Genomic DNA, 19,735 nt, shown 5'->3' with positions numbered 1-19,735 from the left:
TTAAGTTGCAGACCCCAGCCTCATTTGCACAGAGCGTTCAGGAACTCACAATTGCTCTTCAGAGGACTGGTGACCCTGCAAACTTGAACCGCCTGCGACCCCATCTGGAACTTTTAGCTAATATTGACCCTAGTCCAGGTAAATTCTCTTGGAATTAATAATAACAAGAGCTAACCTTTATATGCTATACTGCTTGACTTGGTGTTCTCATTAGCTCCCATAGATTTAATTACCGTCTCTGTGCTGATGATTCTTTTTTTGTTTTTGTTTTTGTTAGGAAGTAGGGTTAAGTGACTTGCCCAGGGTCATACAACTAGTAAGTATTATGTGTCTGAGGCAGGATTTGAACTCAGGTCCTCCTGACTCCAAGACCAGAGCTCTATCCATTGTATGCTGATGATTCTTAAATATACATATCCTTCCTTAGCCTCTCTTCTGACCTCCAAACTGAATGAATGCTCAGTAGACATCTTTCTTTCTAAACCCTCCCCTCCTCCTGCCTTCTCTGTTAGTAAAGGGTAACACCATCTTCCAGGTCTTCCAGGCTCAACATACGTGTCATCCTTGACTCCTCACTATTCTCCCACCCTCATATCCAAGTTGTTGCCAAGGCCTTTGCAGCATCTTTCCCATATGTCACTTTCTCTCCTCTGATACAACCACCACTCTAGTGCAGGCCCTCATTGCCTCATACTTGAACTAATACAATAAACTGCTGGTCAGTTTGCCTACCTCAAGTCTCCACTCCAATCCATCCTCCATCTGCTAAAGTGATTTTTTTCAAAAGCTTCGGTCTGATTCTCCCCATACACACACACTGAGTAAATTCTATCAGAGCTTCCTTTTGCCTCTAGGATCAAATACAAAATGCTCTTTTGTTTGGCATTCAAAGTCCTTTATAACTTAGCTTCTTCCCAACTTTCCAGTCTTCTTATACCCTACTTCCCCACACATATTCTTTGATTCAATGACATTGGCCTCTTGGTTGTTCCACCATCAAGATATCTCTCAGCTCTGAGCATTCTTTTTTTGGGGGTGGGGGGGCGGCGCACTTTTCAATGCCTTTATTAGAAAGATGAAAAGTTGATTATAATTCCATACATAATTTTACAAAGTTCACACGAGGAAGGAGTATGGTAATACTATTAATATGCAAGTCTCAACCATGTAGGCAGTATAACCAGTATTTCTTAAATTAAGTGGCAGTATGACAGTTCAGGTAAACTGGCTTGCAGAAAGCAGAGTTCTGACAGTCCCTCAGGCCATACACAGAAGTAACTGCTTAATGGCACTCTGAGTTGGATTAGACTTTTGTTATTTATGGGAGCCTAGGTATAGAGCGAGACTACCTCAGAAGTCCCTTCCATATCAGCCCTCTCATTCTTCCAATCTCCACTCCAATTACTGACTTCCTTTGCTTCCTTTAAGTTCTACCTTCCACAGGGAGCCTTCCCCAATCTCTCTTAATTCCAGTGCCTTCCCTCTGTTAATTATTTGCTATTTACCCTGTATATAGCTTGCTTTGTGTATATATTTGTTTGCATATTGTCTCCTTCATTATATTGGAAGCTCCTGGAGGGCAGGGACTGTCTTTTGTCCCTTCAGCGCCTGGCACATAGTGTAGGTGCTTAAGTGTTGATTGATTAAGTGTCTAGTAGCATTGGGCTAAACTCTGAGGATAGAGACAAAAATTAAATAGTCACTGCTTTCTGTGACCTTACATTCTACTGGGGAAATAAAAAATTTTTGGCAAATTTGGGAACGGGAGAGTACTAAGATCTTAGGGAGCTTTAGAAAAAGCTTGCTATGGGAAGTGTTAACCTGAGTTGAGTGTTGAAAGAAATGAGAAATTGTAAGATGTAAAGGTGAGAAGGGAGGCCATTCTAATGGAAGAGTCATTCAGTCAATCAACAATTATTAAGCACCTAGTATTTTTCAGGCTCTCTTCTATACTCTTGAGGATACAAAAAGAAGCAGAAGTCTCTGCCCTCAAGGAGCTCACAGTTGGTTTTTTTGGTTTGTTTTTTTGTTTTTTGGGGTTTTTTTTGTTTGTTTTTAAACATTTACAGAGCCTGAGAATAGAAGGGATTTCAGATGCCATCTAGTTAAACTCATACATAAACTAGAATTCCCTCTGTGTCCCCCCTAATTTTGGGTATACTTCAAGGCTCTATCCTTAGCCATCTTCTGTTCTTTTTTCTCCACTCTCCATTGATGACTTCATCTCTCATGAGTTCAGTTATCATCTTTGTACAGAAGACTTCCAGATCTATATATTCAGCCTCTTAAATGTACAGCGTCTATATATATTTATGCTCCTGAGCTCTTCATTCTTGCATCTTCAGCAGCCCAGCCCAGAGGTTCCCGAATTTATTAGGCCTACTGCCCCCCTTTTCAAAAAAAAAAAATTACTCTGTGACCCCCTCGAAATCTACTTTCTTTAACCCTTTAACAGTTTTTTTAAAAAATTTGCATCATTTAAAAAAGTTATAAGTTTTTTTTAAATGATACCTCTTAAATTTAATAATTTATTGTGAATTTGTGGAGTTTTTCCTGCATTGAAATTTTGATGATGCAATATTGCATCATGTAACAGTATAGTATCATATTGTGAACAAGTCATAACATGCACATTTCCTGCCAACTGCATGCTGGACTTCCCAACATTGAGTGACACCTTCATCTGCCAACACTTGTTGAGGCCTGTTGGCAGACTTGACCACTGATCAGTTATACTTGTATTTTGTGTGTTTATTTGGAAAGTAATATAATCACTACGACTTTTTGTGTTACACAACAGATGAAACATGTGTGAATGGTTTTTCAAAATTTTCTTCTCTTTCCTTATGCTTCCACTTCCATTTTTATTCAGTACCTCCCAGTTGTACCTGACACTACTACCACCCCATCCCCATCATTCTAGCGCCCCCAGGGAGTGGTATTGCTCACTTTGGAAACCTCTCACTTAGTGGATATTCCAAACTGGATGTCCCGTAGTTGTTTCAGACTCAGCATGTTTAAACTCCTTATCTTTGTCCCAAAACCCACTTTTCTTAAAATTCTTTTCAAGTTACTTGGGTTCAGAACTTTGGCAGTTATCCTTGACGTCTCACTTTGCTTTGTACCAAAGGATACTTGTACCTCCACAACATCTCTCATATTTGTCAGACCATATCACTCTGTACTTGAATAAATTCTTAATGACTCCTTAATGCTTCTAAGATCAAATATAAACTTTTTCATTTGTAAGTCTAATGCCTTACTTTTTCAATCTTCTTACAAATGACTCCCCTCCCATAATTGAACCATACTAGCCTCTTAGCAGTTGGTCATGATAGATTTTTAAAAAATTTTTTTTTTATTAATTTATTTTGATTTATCAGTAATCACTTCCATATGCTTTTGTGTTTAAAATTTTTCTTCTCCCCCTTCCTCCCCACCATCCTCTCGAAGACGGCACACAATCTGATGAAGGCTATACATTTACATTCATATTAAACATATTTTCACATTAGTGATGTTGTAAGTAAAAATTAAAACCAATAGGAGGAACCATCAGAAAGAGGAAACAAAACTCAACAGAAGAGAAAAAAAATAGCAGTTCAACTTCCATAGTTCTTTCTTTGGATGTGGATAGCATTTTCCATCACAAGGCCTCTGGAGATGTCTTAGATCCTTGTATTGCCAGGAAGGGTTAAGTTTATCAACATTAGTCGTCGAACAGCGTGGCTGTTACTGTGTACAATGTTCTCTTAGTTCTGCTCACTTCACTCAGCATCAAACCATACAAGTCTTTCCAGGTTTTTCTGAAGTCAGCCTGTTCATCATTTCTTATAGCACCATAGTATTCCATCACATTCATATACCACAACTTGCTCAGCCATTCCCCAGTTGATGGGCATCCTCTCAATTTCCAGTTCTTTGCCAAAGAAGAGCTGCTATAAATATTTTTGTACATGTAGGTCCTTTTCCTGTTTGTATGATCTCTTTAGGATATAGACCTAGAAGTGCTGTTGCTGGGTCAAAGGGTATGCACATTTTTATAGCCCTTTGGGCATAGTTCCAAATTGCTCTCCAAAATGGTTGGATCATTTCACAACTCCACCATCAATGCATTAGTGTTCCAATTTTCCCACATCTTCTCCAACATTTATCATTTTCCTGTTTTGTCATGTTGGTCATTCTGGTAGATGTGATATGGTACCTCAGAGTTGTTTTGATTTGCATTTCTCTAATCAATAGTGATTTAGAGCATTTTTTCATATCACTATAGATGGCTTTAATTTCTTCATCTCAGAACTCTGTCATGATAGATTTTTCCATCTCCCCTCTCCTCCTGAAAGGACCCTTCCTCCCATCTCTCTCTCTTGAAATCTGGTCTCCTACTAGACTTAGCCTACTTATCTAATTCTTGAAGTCATTTCTTTTCTCATAACCCCTCCCCAAATTGCCTTGTATTCATCTGGTATTTGTTTTAAATATATTGCTTTGGGGCAAGGGCTGTTTGCTTTTTATCTTTAAATTTCTTGTGCCTGGCACATAGTAAGCAATAAATTGATGACTAGCTTGTAAAAACATAATACAAAAGAACTATGTTTGTGGTGTGTTATCAGCATTAAAATTCTTAATATTTCATTATTCTTAACTAGAAACCGTTTTGTTAACACTGAGTTTCCTCAGTTATAGTAACAGCACAGTAAGTTGTCTTTGTTTTAGGAATAGAGGGTAGAGGGGCAGCTAGGTAGCCCAGTAGATAGAGTCCGGCCTTGGGCTCAGGAGGACCTGAGTTCAAATGTGACCTCAGACACTTGACACTTAGTAGTTGTGTGACCCTGGGCAAGTCACTTAACCCCCATTACCTAACCAAAAAAGCAAAAAAAACAAAATGGAATAGAGGGTAGAGGTGTGATCTTATCATTGGGAACTACCTTTATTAGGACAGGTCAGCCCTTCTCTGTGATTTTGAATCTGAGACAAACTACATGTTATCTTTGTGTTTGCAGCTCTTAGCCCAGTGCCTAGCATCTAATAAGTGGGTTTTTGTTTGTTTGTTTTTGCTTTTTGGTGAGGCAATCTGGGGTTAAGTGACTTGCCCAAGGTCACACAGCTAGTAAGTGTCAAGTTTCTGAGGCTGGATTTGAACTTGGGTCCTCCTAACTACAGGACCAGTGCTCTATCCACTGTGCCACCTAGCTGCCCCATAAATGTTTAATAAATGCTTGTTCTTTCAAGGTCAATACTCTGTCCATTATTCCACACTCCTTTAATTGTTGCTTTAGCGAAGCAGAGTTAGTCTGAAGAGAAAAATGAACTCTTTCCCAAACTTAAAGCAATTAGAAATGAAAAACTTTTGAAACTCTTGGAAAATGACCAGCATAAAGGAGATTCACTGTTCCAGGGGAGTGGTTGCCAGCCTGTGTGCCAAAAATTCCTGGAGGCTTTCTATGATAATGCCCTGGGTCCATGAACCTATTTTACTGCATTAGCACCAACCACATACACATTGTGAATCAGTGTAATAAATAAACACACCTTTGGTAGGTTGTCTGAAGCCTCATAACGCTGTTGTGATGGATAAACTGCAAGTGAATTTTAAGTATTTGACCTGTTTGCTGTCGTGTGTGTGGCGGGGAGGGGGGTTGGTCTATGTAATCATTTTTTGTTAAAGTGGGTTCTTATTCTGGAAAAGATCAGGAATTGGTGCTAACATTTAATCTATTCTTTGTCCTCTTTCTAAAGCCATCCATGTTGTGTCAGTGACTCTTCGTCTGAGACTGAACTCTCTTTTCAGATTTTTACATATGTCATTGTCCTATCTAACTTGTTTATTCTAGCCTTCTTACACAGACCAGTGTGTGGCCCAGTATTTTGGTTGAGGTGCACACCACACTTAGAAGCAGCTGGGTGGGACAGTGGAGAGAGTACTGACCCTGGAGTCAGGAAGACCTGAATTCAGATCCAAATTCAGACATTTGGAAGTTGTGTCACTCTGGCAAGTCAGTCTGTCTGCTTTAGTTTCCTTAGCTGTAAAATGGGAATCATAACAGCACCTACCTCTCAGAGCTGTTGGGAGAATCAAATGAGATAATATTTGTAAAAAGCTCATTAGTACAGGGTAGGCACTTAATAAATGCTTGTTCCATGCACCCACCCATGCATACAATGAGAATCATTTAAAGTAACTGAGGTTGTTTAGAGTAGAGTAGGAAAGAGAAGATGTAAAAGCTCTTCTCATGCATGAATGGCTGGTTGTGAAAGGAGGGTTTGGGCTTGTTCTGCTTAAGCACGACAAGAAGCACTTGGCAGACATTTGAGAGGCAAGTTTCAGCTTGATTCATGGTAAGCTTTGCAGCAATTAAAGCTGTTCCATGTTTAACAACCTGCCTTGAAATTGGAAGTGTCATCCACAGGGGTTCTGTTCAGGTGTGAGTTGAATTCCCGTCTAGCTGATAAATCTATGATTCTATAAAATACAACATTTAACTTATTTACATGGAATTTTTTTTTATTAACCAGATTTCTTTTCCTGCTAAATGACAAAGCCTTTTCTGTATATGGTTATCCAAGTTCACCAAAGAAATGAATTTCTTATTTTCATTGAAAAAGAACAAAAGATTTTACTTTAGGGTTCCTTTAAATAGCGTCTCTTTGGGCAGATATGTTGGGAAATGTGGGTGATGTAAGAAGATAACTAGTTAAATGCATTTTTTTATGTAAAAAAGCATTTCTTGTAAGAAGTTTTTAAAAATAGAGCAATTTGATTCACAAAGTACTTCTAACAATACTGTAACTGCAGGGGATACCAGGATACTTGTTTTTATTGTAAAAGCTCTGCATTTTTTCCAAGCAAATGATTTTACTAAAAATAGAAGGAAAAAAGCTTACTCCATCCACTCCATCATTCTGCATTGGATGGCAAGTTACATGATATACTGTAAGGAAAAGGCGTTATTTTTCTTGGATGCCTGAGCATCATTTTCATAGTTAAAAATAGTTTTGCCCTTTTTTATAATTCAATTTTGTTATTGTTTATGTAGCCTTGTGAAAAGTTCTTGCTCCTTTTCCTTGTATGCTACACAGATGCCCCTCCTCCATCCTGGGAACAGCTAGAAAATGGGTTGGTCGCTGTGCGCACAGTGGTACATGGACTGGTTGATTATATTCAAAATCACAGTAAGAAAGGAACAGACCAGCAACAGGTAATACAGGTATATTGTATTAAGAAGTAAAGTCACTAAAGTCACAGTCATAAGAAAGAAAAGTAGGTCAATATTTCCCAAACCTGAATCAGCAATACTTTTGAAAGAGTATCTTTTCTTGAGAGGCTGACAAAAAATAAAAATTCATTTTTTGTATGATTATCCTTGTAAACTTGGTTCATGTGGTCATCTGGAAAAATTGAAATAAAGATTGCCCTCCTGATAGCTTGTCGTAAAGGTCTGCCGTATAGAATAATATGGAGGTAAGGACTCTCACGCCTAAAATTTGAGCTTTGCTTCTTTCCCTTTAAGAAGAAAAGCAAATCTTACAGCTTTCTTGAATGCTGGAGTAGAATCCCCAAATCTGGTAATAAATAATGAAATGCATCCAATTTATTTTAGCTTTGCATCATAGAGTAATTGCACTTGTAAGTTCTATAGACTGTCTTTAATCTCCTACCTTTAAACCTCCCTCTTCTCCATAGAGAACTACTGTAATGGGGTTTTTTCACATTGGTAATTTGATGAAGCATTATCTGATAAAACTTTAATGTTCTAATTGGTGTCAAATACGCTTTAAAGTGTATATCAAATAAAGCATGTATGGTTTAAGAGAAGGTCATCATTATTGTTAAATAGTATTTATTAAGGTTTCACATTGTTCAGCATTGGATATTATAAACTAATTTAAAAACCATGCTTATAATCCTATACTACAATGGCTTCACTGCCATTAATAATCTGGGGAAAAATTTTGGGTTGCACAGATTGAGGTCATACATCGAAAAAATATTGCTGTGTTTTGATACTAAAGTGTAAGGAAAGCATGACACTATTTATTGTTTTCTGTTGCTTCAAAGACAGAAATTCTTCTTAAAGCCCTTTAAACTGTGTACAGTAACTGTAGGATCATCTGTTTAAATGCTTCACTGATTAATTGATTTATTTTTGCTCCTTAGCCTCCTCAGCACAGCAAGTATAAAACTTACATGTGCCGAGACATGAAACAGAGAGGAGGGTGCCCCCGGGGAGCTAGCTGCACGTTTGCACACTCACAGGATGAATTGGAAAAGTAGGTATCCATCTTGTAGAAATTATTTCAGACTTTTGTTGTATCCCTGTTATAACAGCGTAAGAGTTTCTTTGGAAGCCTTGCTTGCCTTTGAAACTCAGAAAGTTAGCAGAGGCTACAATAATAAATTATACCAATGCAATTTTTTATGTTCATATAATACCTTAAAAGAATCCTGCTAAATATTAAGAGCAACAAAATAGCAACCAAATTGGGGGAGGGTGTTGTTAGGGAGAGCTAAGAAAGGGGCAACTTTGTATTTATGTATCTCTCTTGTTTTGTTTTTTTGTTTGTTTTGTTTTTTTGGCTAGGCATTGGGATTAAGTGACTTGCCCAGGGTCACACAGCTAGTAAGTGTTAAGTGTCTGAGTCCGGATTTGGATTCAGGGCCAGTGCTCTATCCACTGTGCCACCTAGCTGGCCCGTGTATCTGTCTTAAATGAGTAATTCTAACCCTCAAAATAGTGACACTATCTTGGAAAACAGCTGTATTATACCTGAAAAATGAGGGCTTTCTCTCCTCACAGGCTAAATGAAAGAATAGACTTTAGATAAAAATAGCAAGTATTCACAAATGGAAACCATTTGGGATAATTACATGTTATTTGTGTGTAAGTTTATTTCTAAATTTAAATGTGTATCAAAAGAATCCCTGTTTTAAAACAAACTTCCCTTCATGGTTGGATGAAGGGTGCTATAGTATGGGAATTAAATTTTTAACTACAGTAAAGTGTAGACCCTTTAATCTCACATCTAGTTTTTTTTCTGGCATGCTGTAACAAAAAGGAATTTCCTTCTTTTTTTCCCCATGTGTATATCTCATTTCATAAGTCTCTGTAAATTAACCCATTGTGTTTTCTTATTACCATTGGAGCATTCCTTATTTAACAGTAACAAAAAAAAAAAAGCTAATCTTAAGTACATAGGTGTCATAATTCCCATTATTGTAACAGTTATATTTTACTGCTTCCAATTAGTCAAACTTGATCATTATTGAGTTGATTGGTAATATTTTGTGACTTTATGATAGTTTTCCTCAGAGAATTTAATAAAAGTGAGTTCCTGGTTCAGTCATTGAACTACAATAGAGCAAAAGTGTTATTTCACACTCTAGGTTTTGTTTTCCTTTTTTCCCTTCCATTCCTCCAACATATTCTGTAGGGGGTTCAACAAAATGCTTCATAATAAAAAGAATGATGTAAGAGTGATACAGTGGACTACTCATGATAAAAAAGTAGAATGCAGTGACCATATACATATTCAAAATGTTTCAGCTTTAAGGAGTTTCTTACTTTAATCAAAATGTCCCTAATGAAAAACGTTTCATTCAATCAACAAACCTTTTATTTGTTGAATAAATATGCAAGATTGAATGAAGTATGTACATATTTTTTGGCTTATTTTCCTGCTCATACATTCTTATAGATAAAAGATAATTTCTGTTAGAATTTCTTACAGTAATTTTGGGGGGGGGGGCTGGTAATCAGGTATTTGTTTTAAGAAATTTGATTGCTGGAAAATTTATAAGAATTGGAAATTTTCACTATTGTGCCTATGCAAAACTGTCCCTTTTGGTGGTTTCTTTTTTCTTTTTCTTTTCTTTTTTTTTAAATTTTAATTAAAAAATTTTTTTTGGTGTGTAATTTTGTTTTTCTGAAGATTTCGTAAAATGAACAAACGTCTGGTTCCCAGAAGACCCCTGAGTGCCTCCTTAGGCCAGCTCAATGAGGTGGGCCTACCCTCAGCAGCTATCCTTTCAGAAGAAGGGACAGTGGACCTGCCAAGCAGAAAACCTACTGCCCTGCCGAATGGAATTGTGTCAGCAGGGAACACAGTGACACAGCTGATCCCCCGAGGGACAGACTCCAGCTACGACTCTGGTCTGAAGCCAGGAAAGATTGACCACCTGAGCAGCAGCGCTCCTGGATCCCCTCCTGACCTGTACGGCTTCCTAACTATTGATTGAGGTTTTCTGTGTGTGAAACATGTGGTTAAGCAACAGTAAATATTTTCTAATCTCTTTCACTAGTTTCCTTTTTTTCTGGTGGCTTGCATTTCTATGAGCTAATGATTAAAAAAGAAACCAGGATAGGGGAAATAAGCAACTTTGTTTTTTTATTAGAGGGACAACAGAAATTATAAGCTATTTCCTAAAATATGCAAATCTACTTTGTTATATAGCTTGTTGACTCAGAGGGAACTTCTTCAGACAACTTAATGATCATTAACACTTTTCCCTTTTCCTTTTAGACTGGAACCTGGACCCAAGAACATTTCTGCCTTACCTGTGACTCCCCACCCTGTACCCCCTAGGGGACCGACAGACCTGCCTTCCATGCCGGTTACCAAACCTCTTCCCATGGTACCACGAGGTTCCCAGCTATACTCAGCACAGCAAGCAGATGTATTTTATCAGGATCCTCGAGGAGCTGCTCCACCTTTTGAGCCAGCACCTTATCCCCCAGGTAATAACACACCTTTGAATTGTGTGACCCATTTTCTATTAGAGTAGTAAAGTAGTACTTTGTTCATTATTGACATATCTTTTGTGAGATAGGTATATGACAAAATTTTTTAACAAGTTAGATAATACGATTAATAGCATGGATACAGTGAGCTATATTAAGTTGACAGAGTTGGAGTTAAAACCCAGGATAATCTACTAAGTAATATTGTGCTGTTATCTGTTATCTAGAGTGTTCGTGTAGTCACAGAAATGACAAGTCACAGCAAGAGGGTAAGGCAAATCTGCTCAATAGATAACAGGATGTTTGCTAGGTTTTTATATTTTGGACTCAGTCTTTTAGCCTAAAAAATTAATAACGTATTAGACAATGTTCTGGGCAAGTATAGCATATTTTCCCCCTCAGTCAACCAAGTATTCTAAGTTGACACTGTGTGTGTATTTCAGGAATCATAGAATCATCAGTCTAGACCTGAAAGGGACCACTGTGTTCATCTAATCCAGCTCCTTCATTTTATAGATTAGGAGACTGTTAGATGCCCTGAGGTTAAATAATTTGTCTAAGGTCATGCAGAAAACCAGAAATCTCATCCTTTTAAAGGAATCAAGAAAAATTTTCTCAAGTGATTTTTGAGATGGGTACAAGAGAATGGATAAGCTTTATAAAGGTTCCAGTTCTGGAGACAACTCCATTTGATATCAACTATCCAGGGTGCACCAGCCCTTGGTCCTCTAGCTAGAATGTTCATTCTAGCCTGCACAGTCTACTGTCAGCAGATTCTCTCAGTCACCCATCAGGCTTGATGTGCACCGGTAAAGTTCCAGGTGGGCTGGGAGTTCAACCCATCTCTTTTGGGTAGGGGAGTACATTCCCACTCAGGTCTCAGGGTAGCAGGTGTGAGTGTTCACATGAGGTAGAGGTTTGCTGCATTTGTTCTGACCTCAGCCCCCTCATTGTAGACAAGTGATGCCTGTGCTCCTGAACGCAGAATGGAGCTATGTCATTTGACAGTGCTGAAACACTAGGCAAGTCACTGGGCTTTTCTGGGACTGTTTCCTCATTTACAAAAACTGGGGGTTAAATTCCATGATCTTTGAAGCTTGTTCCATCTCTAGCTCTGGGATCCTGTGATTTCATGCTGAAAGAATGACAAGAGCAAAAACATGGAAGGGGGAAATTGTAGATCCTTTTCTGAGAGAAGTTAGTTCATTTTGGCTCTAAGGATGGGATGTGTGTAGTGCTGTTAGGGAGTTCAGGCTGAAAAATGAGGTTGTAACCTTACTGAGGAATAGCTGAAATGATCAATCAGCTGAGGAGTTTGAGCTCAATTCGTCAGTCAGTGAAAACTCATTAAAGGTCCAACCTGATCTGAACAATATTCCCCTTTACAACAAATGGCTACTAGGTCATCTAGCCTTTGCTCAGAATGTTCTGAGGCAGAACCCACTATCTCCCAAGATGGTCTCATTTACTCTTAGACAGCTCTAATTATTGGGAAGTTTCTCCTGCTTATTCCTGTCTCTGCTAAAATATAGTACTTAAACCTGAATAGAGGAGGTATTGTAGGTGTGATCTGACAGTAGAAATCACATCTTCCCAGGCCTGAACCCTGTACCTCTTTTGAATGTGGTCATTCATCACTGTGGCTTTATAGGTTGCCATTAGTACCTGTTGATTTTTATTGACTCTGCAGTCAGTCTACTGAGACCCTTAGGTCTTTTTTTTTTTTAGATGAATTTCCTTTTATTACTTGTGAAGTTTACTTTTGAAACCCATGTGTGAAATCTTTCGTTTATCCCTATTAAGTCACTTCGTAATAGATTCAGCCCAGTGTCCTAGTCAATCAAGATCTTTTTAAATTCTGACTTTATCTTTCATTGTGTCAGCTAACTAATCATTTCAGCTTTTCATGCTTGAAGGCAGAAACTAGTTCACAAGAGGAGGGGGAAGGGGTGTCTGGTTTAGTGGTAGGGCACTAAATTTGAGTTAGAAAGACTCAAATTCCAAAACCATCTTCAAAAACACATAATTGCTGTTTGACTCTGGGCAAATCACTTGACTTTCCTCTCCCTTAGATTTTTCCTTTATAAGCAATATTTGCCTCCCAGATTTGTGGTGAGTATCATAGGATGATGGATTTAGAATTGCTTAGAAACAGTTTTAGAGGGCTCCTTTATTATACAGATGACGTGCCCAAAGTCACATAGGTAGTAAATGTCAAAGGTAGGATTTGAATCCAGGTTCTTTGCCCCTAGAGTTTGTGTTTTTTTCAGTTCTTCCTATGATTTTACATCTTTGAAGAATAAAATGACAAAATGTGTATTGCTTGGCACGCCTTCAAGTACTGTGAAAGTGGCACCTGTTTTAACTGTAGTAGTTGTCACCACTGTCGTTATCATCATCATATAGAGTGCTGGGCATGGAGTAAAAGATGTGGGTTTTAATCTCTCTTCAGATACTAGCTGGGTGACCACAGATGAGTACGCTAATCAAAAATGTGTGTGACATAGTAGATAGATAGCCTGTTGTAGAATCAGAAACATCCTCCAACCCATACTGGTCATGTGGCACTTAATGCCTCAGTGGCCCAGAGAATATTAGGACTCTCAGATGCAAATCTGCATTGACAAAGGGAGTTGAATTCCCCTGTATCACTGATTTCACAGACCTGGTTCCCCTGTGTGTAAGTGTGTACAGACACATTTACACACCCTCTCACACACACACACACATGTATACAGATGGGAGTTACTGTTGTTTCAGAGATTGAATCTGTTAGATTTGGCAGTTGATTGAATGTTTGAATTGAATTGATTGAATGCAGAGACAGGAGGCCAGAGATACTTGTAGAGACTTGTAGAAGAGTGGTACTGTTAAGAAATAGGCAAGTCTGCAGTGAGAACTGAGTTAGTGAAGGAATAGAGGGTTACTATCCAGTGGGTCCATGTCCAAGTCAGATAAGACCTCCATCTACCAGAGTGTGCCTGTTTTTAAAAATATGAATTAATTTAGTTAATAAGTCTCTTAAAATGATTCTGAGGGTTTGAGGGTACTATGGAGAGAGAAGCCTAAAATGTCACTAAAGCTTAATGCCTTTGAATATAAAATGACACCTGTGGAACAGTGAAAATGGACCATCCTTAAATCAGAATAGACTACAGGTATTTTTACAGGCTACTGTTGCTAGCATTGACTACATACATCCTTTTTCTCTGCTTTTAAAATAGTAGTTTTGATGCTTTTTAGCTCCTTTTACTTCAGTGTATGTATAACTTTTTGGCTATTTGTGCGAAGAACCAATCTCATTATTGTTAAAGTAACCTATGTGGAGCTTAGAACTAGGTCATTGTTGTTGCTCTTCCATCTCTGTGCACATGTAAGGTTGGGTTACAGATCTGTGAGCCAGTGGTCGTCACATACTGTCAGCCTGTTGATTCTTTAGCACAGGACATCCTCCCTATCCCCTGGTGCTAAGATCATAATTTAATAGTGTTATACAGTGAGCCTCTGGCCTTGAAATTATTTCCAAACTTATTTGATCATATACCACTATCGATAAAAATTTTTTTGGAACACAGACCCCCCCCATATAGTTTATTCATAAACCATATATACATGCATATATATGTGTGTGCTCTATAATAATCTATTATTTTAATTATGTATAAAAAATAGAAAATAAAAAGATGGGTAAATATGAAATAAGCAGTAATTTTATTTATTAATTATATAGTAAACCTTTTTGTTTGGGCTAAAATGTGAGGCAGGAATAGGGGAGAAAGGAGCATTTTGGTAGTATCACCAGCCTGACTGTCTGGCACAGCCCATACTAAGCAAGTTAGGGGAAAGAGCAGTGGCAAATGGCCAGAGGGAGCATGCTCTGAAGCTCTGCCACTGTTTTCAAGTTTAACATTTTCTCACATTTTACTGGATTGTCTTGCTGTTGGTTTGTTTTATAATGCAAAGAGTAGATTAATGACTCTTCTCATTGGTTAAAGAGGTAAAAAAGTCCATTTCTCACTAGAAGATTTGCTTACAAATACTGTTTTTGGTGCTTGTTTTATACTATAGGGATGTATTATACTCCAACCCCGCAATGTGTCTCCCGCTTTGTCCGACCGCCACCATCTGCTCCTGAACCTGGTCCTCCATACTTGGATCATTACCCACCCTACCTCCAGGATCGTGTAGTAAACTCCCAATATGGGACTCAGCCACAACAGTACCCACCGATGTACCCACCACATTATGATGGCCGTCGTGTGTACCCTCCTCAGTCTTATGCGCGAGAGGAGATTTTCCAGGAAAGCCCTGTAGCCATTGAGATTCCACCGGCAGCTGTTTCACCTTATGTACCAGAGTCCAGAGAGAGATACCAGCAAATAGAGAGTTATTATCCAGTGGGTCCACATCCAAGTCAGATAAGACCTCCATATATCAGAGTATGCCTTTTTTAAAAATTACTATTTAATGAATTAATCTCTTAAAATGATTCTTTGACCTTTGGAATGGGTAGCTAGCACTACCACCTAGTTATCTAATCTAGCTTTTGAAATATGTGCAAAGGTTCTATTTCTCGATGACCAGGTTTTTTTTTTATCCTTTTAATAATTTGATTAATTTGTTATTTATTTATTTTCTTAATTTCTCAACTTTTATTTAAAAGATAAAAAATTTTCAACGTAATTGAAGGTTGACAGCTACCTGATAGACAATAAGAAATCTAGCCTGCTTCCCTTGAGAACTTTGACAGATTTTTTTGTTGGCTTTAAATTTTGAACATCAAATTTATTAGATCATATATTTAAAGCTGGGAGGGAACATTTAAAACAAATGTTAAAAAGTGGATGTACCAAAGCTGTTAACTATTTAAATATACATTAAATACATACAGTGGGTTTTTAAAGTCATTTCTGTATTTTTCATTTCATTTCTAGGAGCCTTACAGCAGACTACCGCCTCCCGCACAGGCCCACCCTAGTCTAGATGAGCTACATCGACGACGGAAGGAAATCATGGCCCAACTAGAAGAGAGAAAAGTGATCTCGCCACCTCCTTTTGCACCTTCACCAACCTTGCCCCACTCCTTCCATCCAGAGGAAGTAAGCATTGTAGTCTTAAATCTTCAGTGTCTGTTTATTTGAAAGCAAATTGACAGTATTCATTCAGCAGTTTTTCAGTTGCAATCAAAATGCCTAATATTTTGATTTGTCTTATGTTAAAATTAAAATAAATATAATGATTCAGATAAATTACCAGTAATGAGCAAGATGAAGTTAGAGTTGGCCCACTTAGGGAAGAAAAGTAACTATATCCAGCTCTCTGTTTGGATCAATGAGGAATGACTTACCTATAGTTTTCCAAATGTATAGATTATACAAATTAATCAGTAAAGTCAAAATATTTTATATTTTTTTTCTTATTTAAATTCACATGATAACAGTTTTTTCCCCTTAGTAACGGCAACAATTGAAAATAAGTGGGAATACTGCTATATAATACCCTTCTACAAAATTCATTATAAGGCTGATCTTCTGTTCTTGCCTCTCTCCTGAAGTGGGTTATATACTGAACTGAGGAGCACTCCATCCTAGGGCTCTGCTACCTGTTAACCAGCCCCTCTACTACTTACTGATCATAAGATTAGCATGTGTCTGCACAGGTCAGTGATTATAATTTTAGTTCAGTATTACATTTTATAGCCTTAGTTATCTGAAAGTCAGCCTCACACATCCAGGACAGCCTTGAATCAAGGGGTTTTTTTTTTTGTTTGTTTGTTTTGGAAAAAAAAATCAACATATATATGAAAAAAGGAGGAATAAAACCCCAGCCTCAACATCCCCTCAGCTTCTGGAGGTATTAAAAGCAAAAAGAGCAAAGGACCCTCGATGATGGTGAGATGCCACCAATATTGGTGAGTCCTCAGAAGTAGGAAGGATCAATGTAGGAGAAACAGTGTAATCTGAGAGCAGTAGATAGCCTTTATGATATGCCTACTGGGTACACACCACTGCACACAGGATCCAGAGAGAAGAGCCAATGAGGGGAGGCAGGCGACAACATCTGTTAGAGATTTCAGCTGTGGGTCAATTGGAAGTACTCCGTGCTCTTTAGATTGCAGTGGCCAGACAGATGGAAATGCATCTTTCAATTGGTGAAAGCCCTATCCTATGTGACAGCATATGACATATGTATATGTGTATCTTGGCACTAAACTTTCTTTTCTAGCTTTTTAGTAGTTGATGAGGCCCTAGTGTCTTAGATGCCCTCCTGTTTCTACCTCTCTCCCCAGGGAATACATTTTCCATTCCAGACTTTACTTTGGTAACCTAGCTCCAGGCACTTACTCAGAGCCCCTTACCCAGAGCTGTCCCACAGAAATTTTGCTGATATTCCTTCAGTATAAATCTTAACATTGATGACCAAGCTATCAATTATAGTGTCTGAGTACATTGAAAGAGACCATATAGTATTTTAAAAAGAAACAATTTTATTTACTATAGCCCCATCATTTTATAGATGAGGACATTGAGGTCCAAGAAAATAACTTCCTTATCTGAGGTAACTTGTCTGAAATCACACAGTGAGTTACAAACAGAGCTGGACAAGAACCCAGGTCTTTTTTTTTTTTTTTAACTACCTCACACAGCTCTTTGGATGGCCTTTCTTGGCTTTAGCTAAATGAAAAATCTAGAAGGAAACAATTTTTTCCCTATACTTTGCCTCTACTTGTCATATCCCTCACTTCTAATATCCCACTACCTTCTAACTACACTACTTGGCTGAAACTACTTTCTTCAAGGTCCCTAATATTGCATTAATTATTACATTCCATGGCCCTTTCTCAGTCCTTGACCTTCTTGACTTCCCAAGAGCATTGACCTTTCCTTCTTCCTGAACGCTTTCTCCTTTCTGGGTTTTCATGACAAGTCTATCTCCTGGTCAAGTCAGGCATTTATTAAGTACCTACTATATGCCAGGCACAGTGGTAAGGACTGAAGAAACAAAGAGAGGCTAAAACAGTTGCTGCTCTCAAAGACCTCACAGTCTAATGGAGAAGACAACATGCAAACCATATATAGGATACATTTGAGATAATCAACATAGAAAAGGCATCAGGAATAAGGGATAATGGGAAAGGCTTCTTCTATATCTGATGGAAGCCAGGAGATGAGATAAAGAGGTAGAGAATCCCAGGCATGGAGGAGAGCCAGTGAACGTGCCCAGAGTTCTGAAATGGAGTCTTAGGGGAGGAAAAGGAAGGAAGCCACTGTCACTGGATCACAGGATGTATGGAGGAGGAGAAGAGTTGGGTGGCTTTTCATTCTTCTCAGTCCCCTTTACAGGCTTCTCATCCATATTTGCCCTCTGTGCCTTGGGTATCCCAGAGTTCTGCCCTAGGGGCCCTCTATTCTCTGTACTCTCTCCTGCTGATGTCATTGGTTCTTCTAGTTTTAATTCTCAGATCTATACAGATGACTGGCAGTTCATCTCTTCATCCCTTTCAACTTCATTCAATTCAGCTTCATCTCTTTGAATTCCATGTCCCTGCTAGACAGCTTCACCTGGAGGTTTCATGGGTATTTCACATTCAACATGTTCAAAATGGAACTCGCTGATCTTTCCCCCTTAAACCACCTGTAATCTCCAACCTGACCCTCCCTTTCCTGAGAGCACTCTCATTGTTCCAATTGGAATCATCTCTGACCCTTTACTCTTCTCTCCCCTTCCCTATCTAATCATGGCCAAGTCTTCTCACTTTTGACTCCGTAACATCTATTTATTCCTCTGTCTTCACATGGCTACCTCTCTAGTTCATACTCTTGTCACTTTTGATTGTCCTCCTCTCTCCAGTCCCTTCTGTGTACCAGTGGTGAAGTAGGAACATCCTTGCCAACAACACATTGACTTAGGAAAGCATAGATTAGCAGTATCTGTGTTGAATTGTATTTTCACTTATTTCATTAAACATTTCTCAGTGACATTTTAATTTGGTTCTGTTGCATGTGTGGCTCCTTTGACACCTCTACACGACTGCCAAATCAATTTTTCTAAAGCTCAAGTCCTCACCAGGTCACTCTCTGTACAAGAAGCTTTGGTGGCTCCTTCTTGCCTCTACTATTGATATTAGTCCCTTGTAATCTTTATCTAATCCTTCTAGGATGGTTGCATATTTTTCTCTCGTAACGCTCTGTATTCCATCCCACCAGTGTTCCTTATACGGTGCCTTTGCATAATACAAACTCTTTTAATGTGCTCCATCTTTGATTGTTTCAAGCTTCTTCTCAAGTGCTACCTACTTCAGGCGCTCTCCCCTTCACCTGAAATTACTTTGTGTTTTCTCATCCATGTTGTTTTTCTTCAGTAGAATGTCAGCTCCTTGTCAGGGACTTAGTGAACTTCTTGTCTTGCTTTGTGCTGGGTACTGAGTAGAAACCTAGTAAATGTAAGTGCTTTTGGTTCCAGGACCTCAGCTTCTGGTTTGTCTTTGGGTTCCCAAGACTGATCTCCTTTCTACTATATTCCTTGTTGTCTTCCAATAGAGATAAAACTTTGATCCTGCTTCAGAAAATTTAAATGTAAATCTCCTATGAGTTGAAGGCAGTCAGGCCGCATAGTGGATAGAGCTAGAGTCAGGAAAACCTTAGTTCAAATTCTACCTAACTCTGTAATCATGGGTTTATCAACCTCATTTGTAAAATGGGAATAATAATAGCACTTGCCTTCTAGGTTTATTATGAGGATAAAATGAGATATTTGCAAAAATGATCACAGTTATATCTGTTACCTGTTACTATTGCATAAAAAGTTTTCTACGGGTCATCATGTAGACATAATATACATATATTTATTATTGTGAATTACTAAAGTAGACCTCACCTCACCCCTTTGCTCAAGATGCTTCAGCTTACACACATAACCCCAAAAGTGCTTTCTTTGTGCTAGATACTGAATTAGATTGTCCATTGACAGTCACGGGGGGAGGGGGAGATTGGGGG

At 38.4% G+C, this 19,735-nt stretch overlaps 1 protein-coding gene across 3 annotated transcripts in view; it reads left to right on the top strand.

Annotated features, from left to right (window-relative positions):
* RC3H1 (ring finger and CCCH-type domains 1) overlaps positions 1 to 19,735 on the top strand; it is an 82,955-nt gene that overhangs the window by 45,088 nt on the left and 18,132 nt on the right. For 2 of the 3 annotated variants that reach the window (XM_027868382.1, XM_027868381.1), the window contains exons 7-13: positions 6 to 138; positions 7,081 to 7,199; positions 8,159 to 8,271; positions 9,931 to 10,212; positions 10,522 to 10,736; positions 14,808 to 15,178; positions 15,674 to 15,838. In XM_027868382.1, coding sequence (XP_027724183.1) covers positions 6 to 138; positions 7,081 to 7,199; positions 8,159 to 8,271; positions 9,931 to 10,212; positions 10,522 to 10,736; positions 14,808 to 15,178; positions 15,674 to 15,838 — 1,398 coding nt within the window. The remainder of the gene's footprint in view (positions 1 to 5; positions 139 to 7,080; positions 7,200 to 8,158; positions 8,272 to 9,930; positions 10,213 to 10,521; positions 10,737 to 14,807; positions 15,179 to 15,673; positions 15,839 to 19,735) is intronic. The other variant, XM_027868383.1, reaches the window with a different exon arrangement.

This window comes from Vombatus ursinus, unplaced genomic scaffold (genome assembly GCF_900497805.2).
Source record: "Vombatus ursinus unplaced genomic scaffold, bare-nosed wombat genome assembly UNPS02014789.1, whole genome shotgun sequence".
In the NCBI taxonomy this organism is placed as follows: domain Eukaryota; kingdom Metazoa; phylum Chordata; class Mammalia; order Diprotodontia; family Vombatidae; genus Vombatus; species Vombatus ursinus.
Note: the sequence above shows the minus strand (reverse complement) of the source record. Positions and strands in the feature narration are given on the sequence as shown.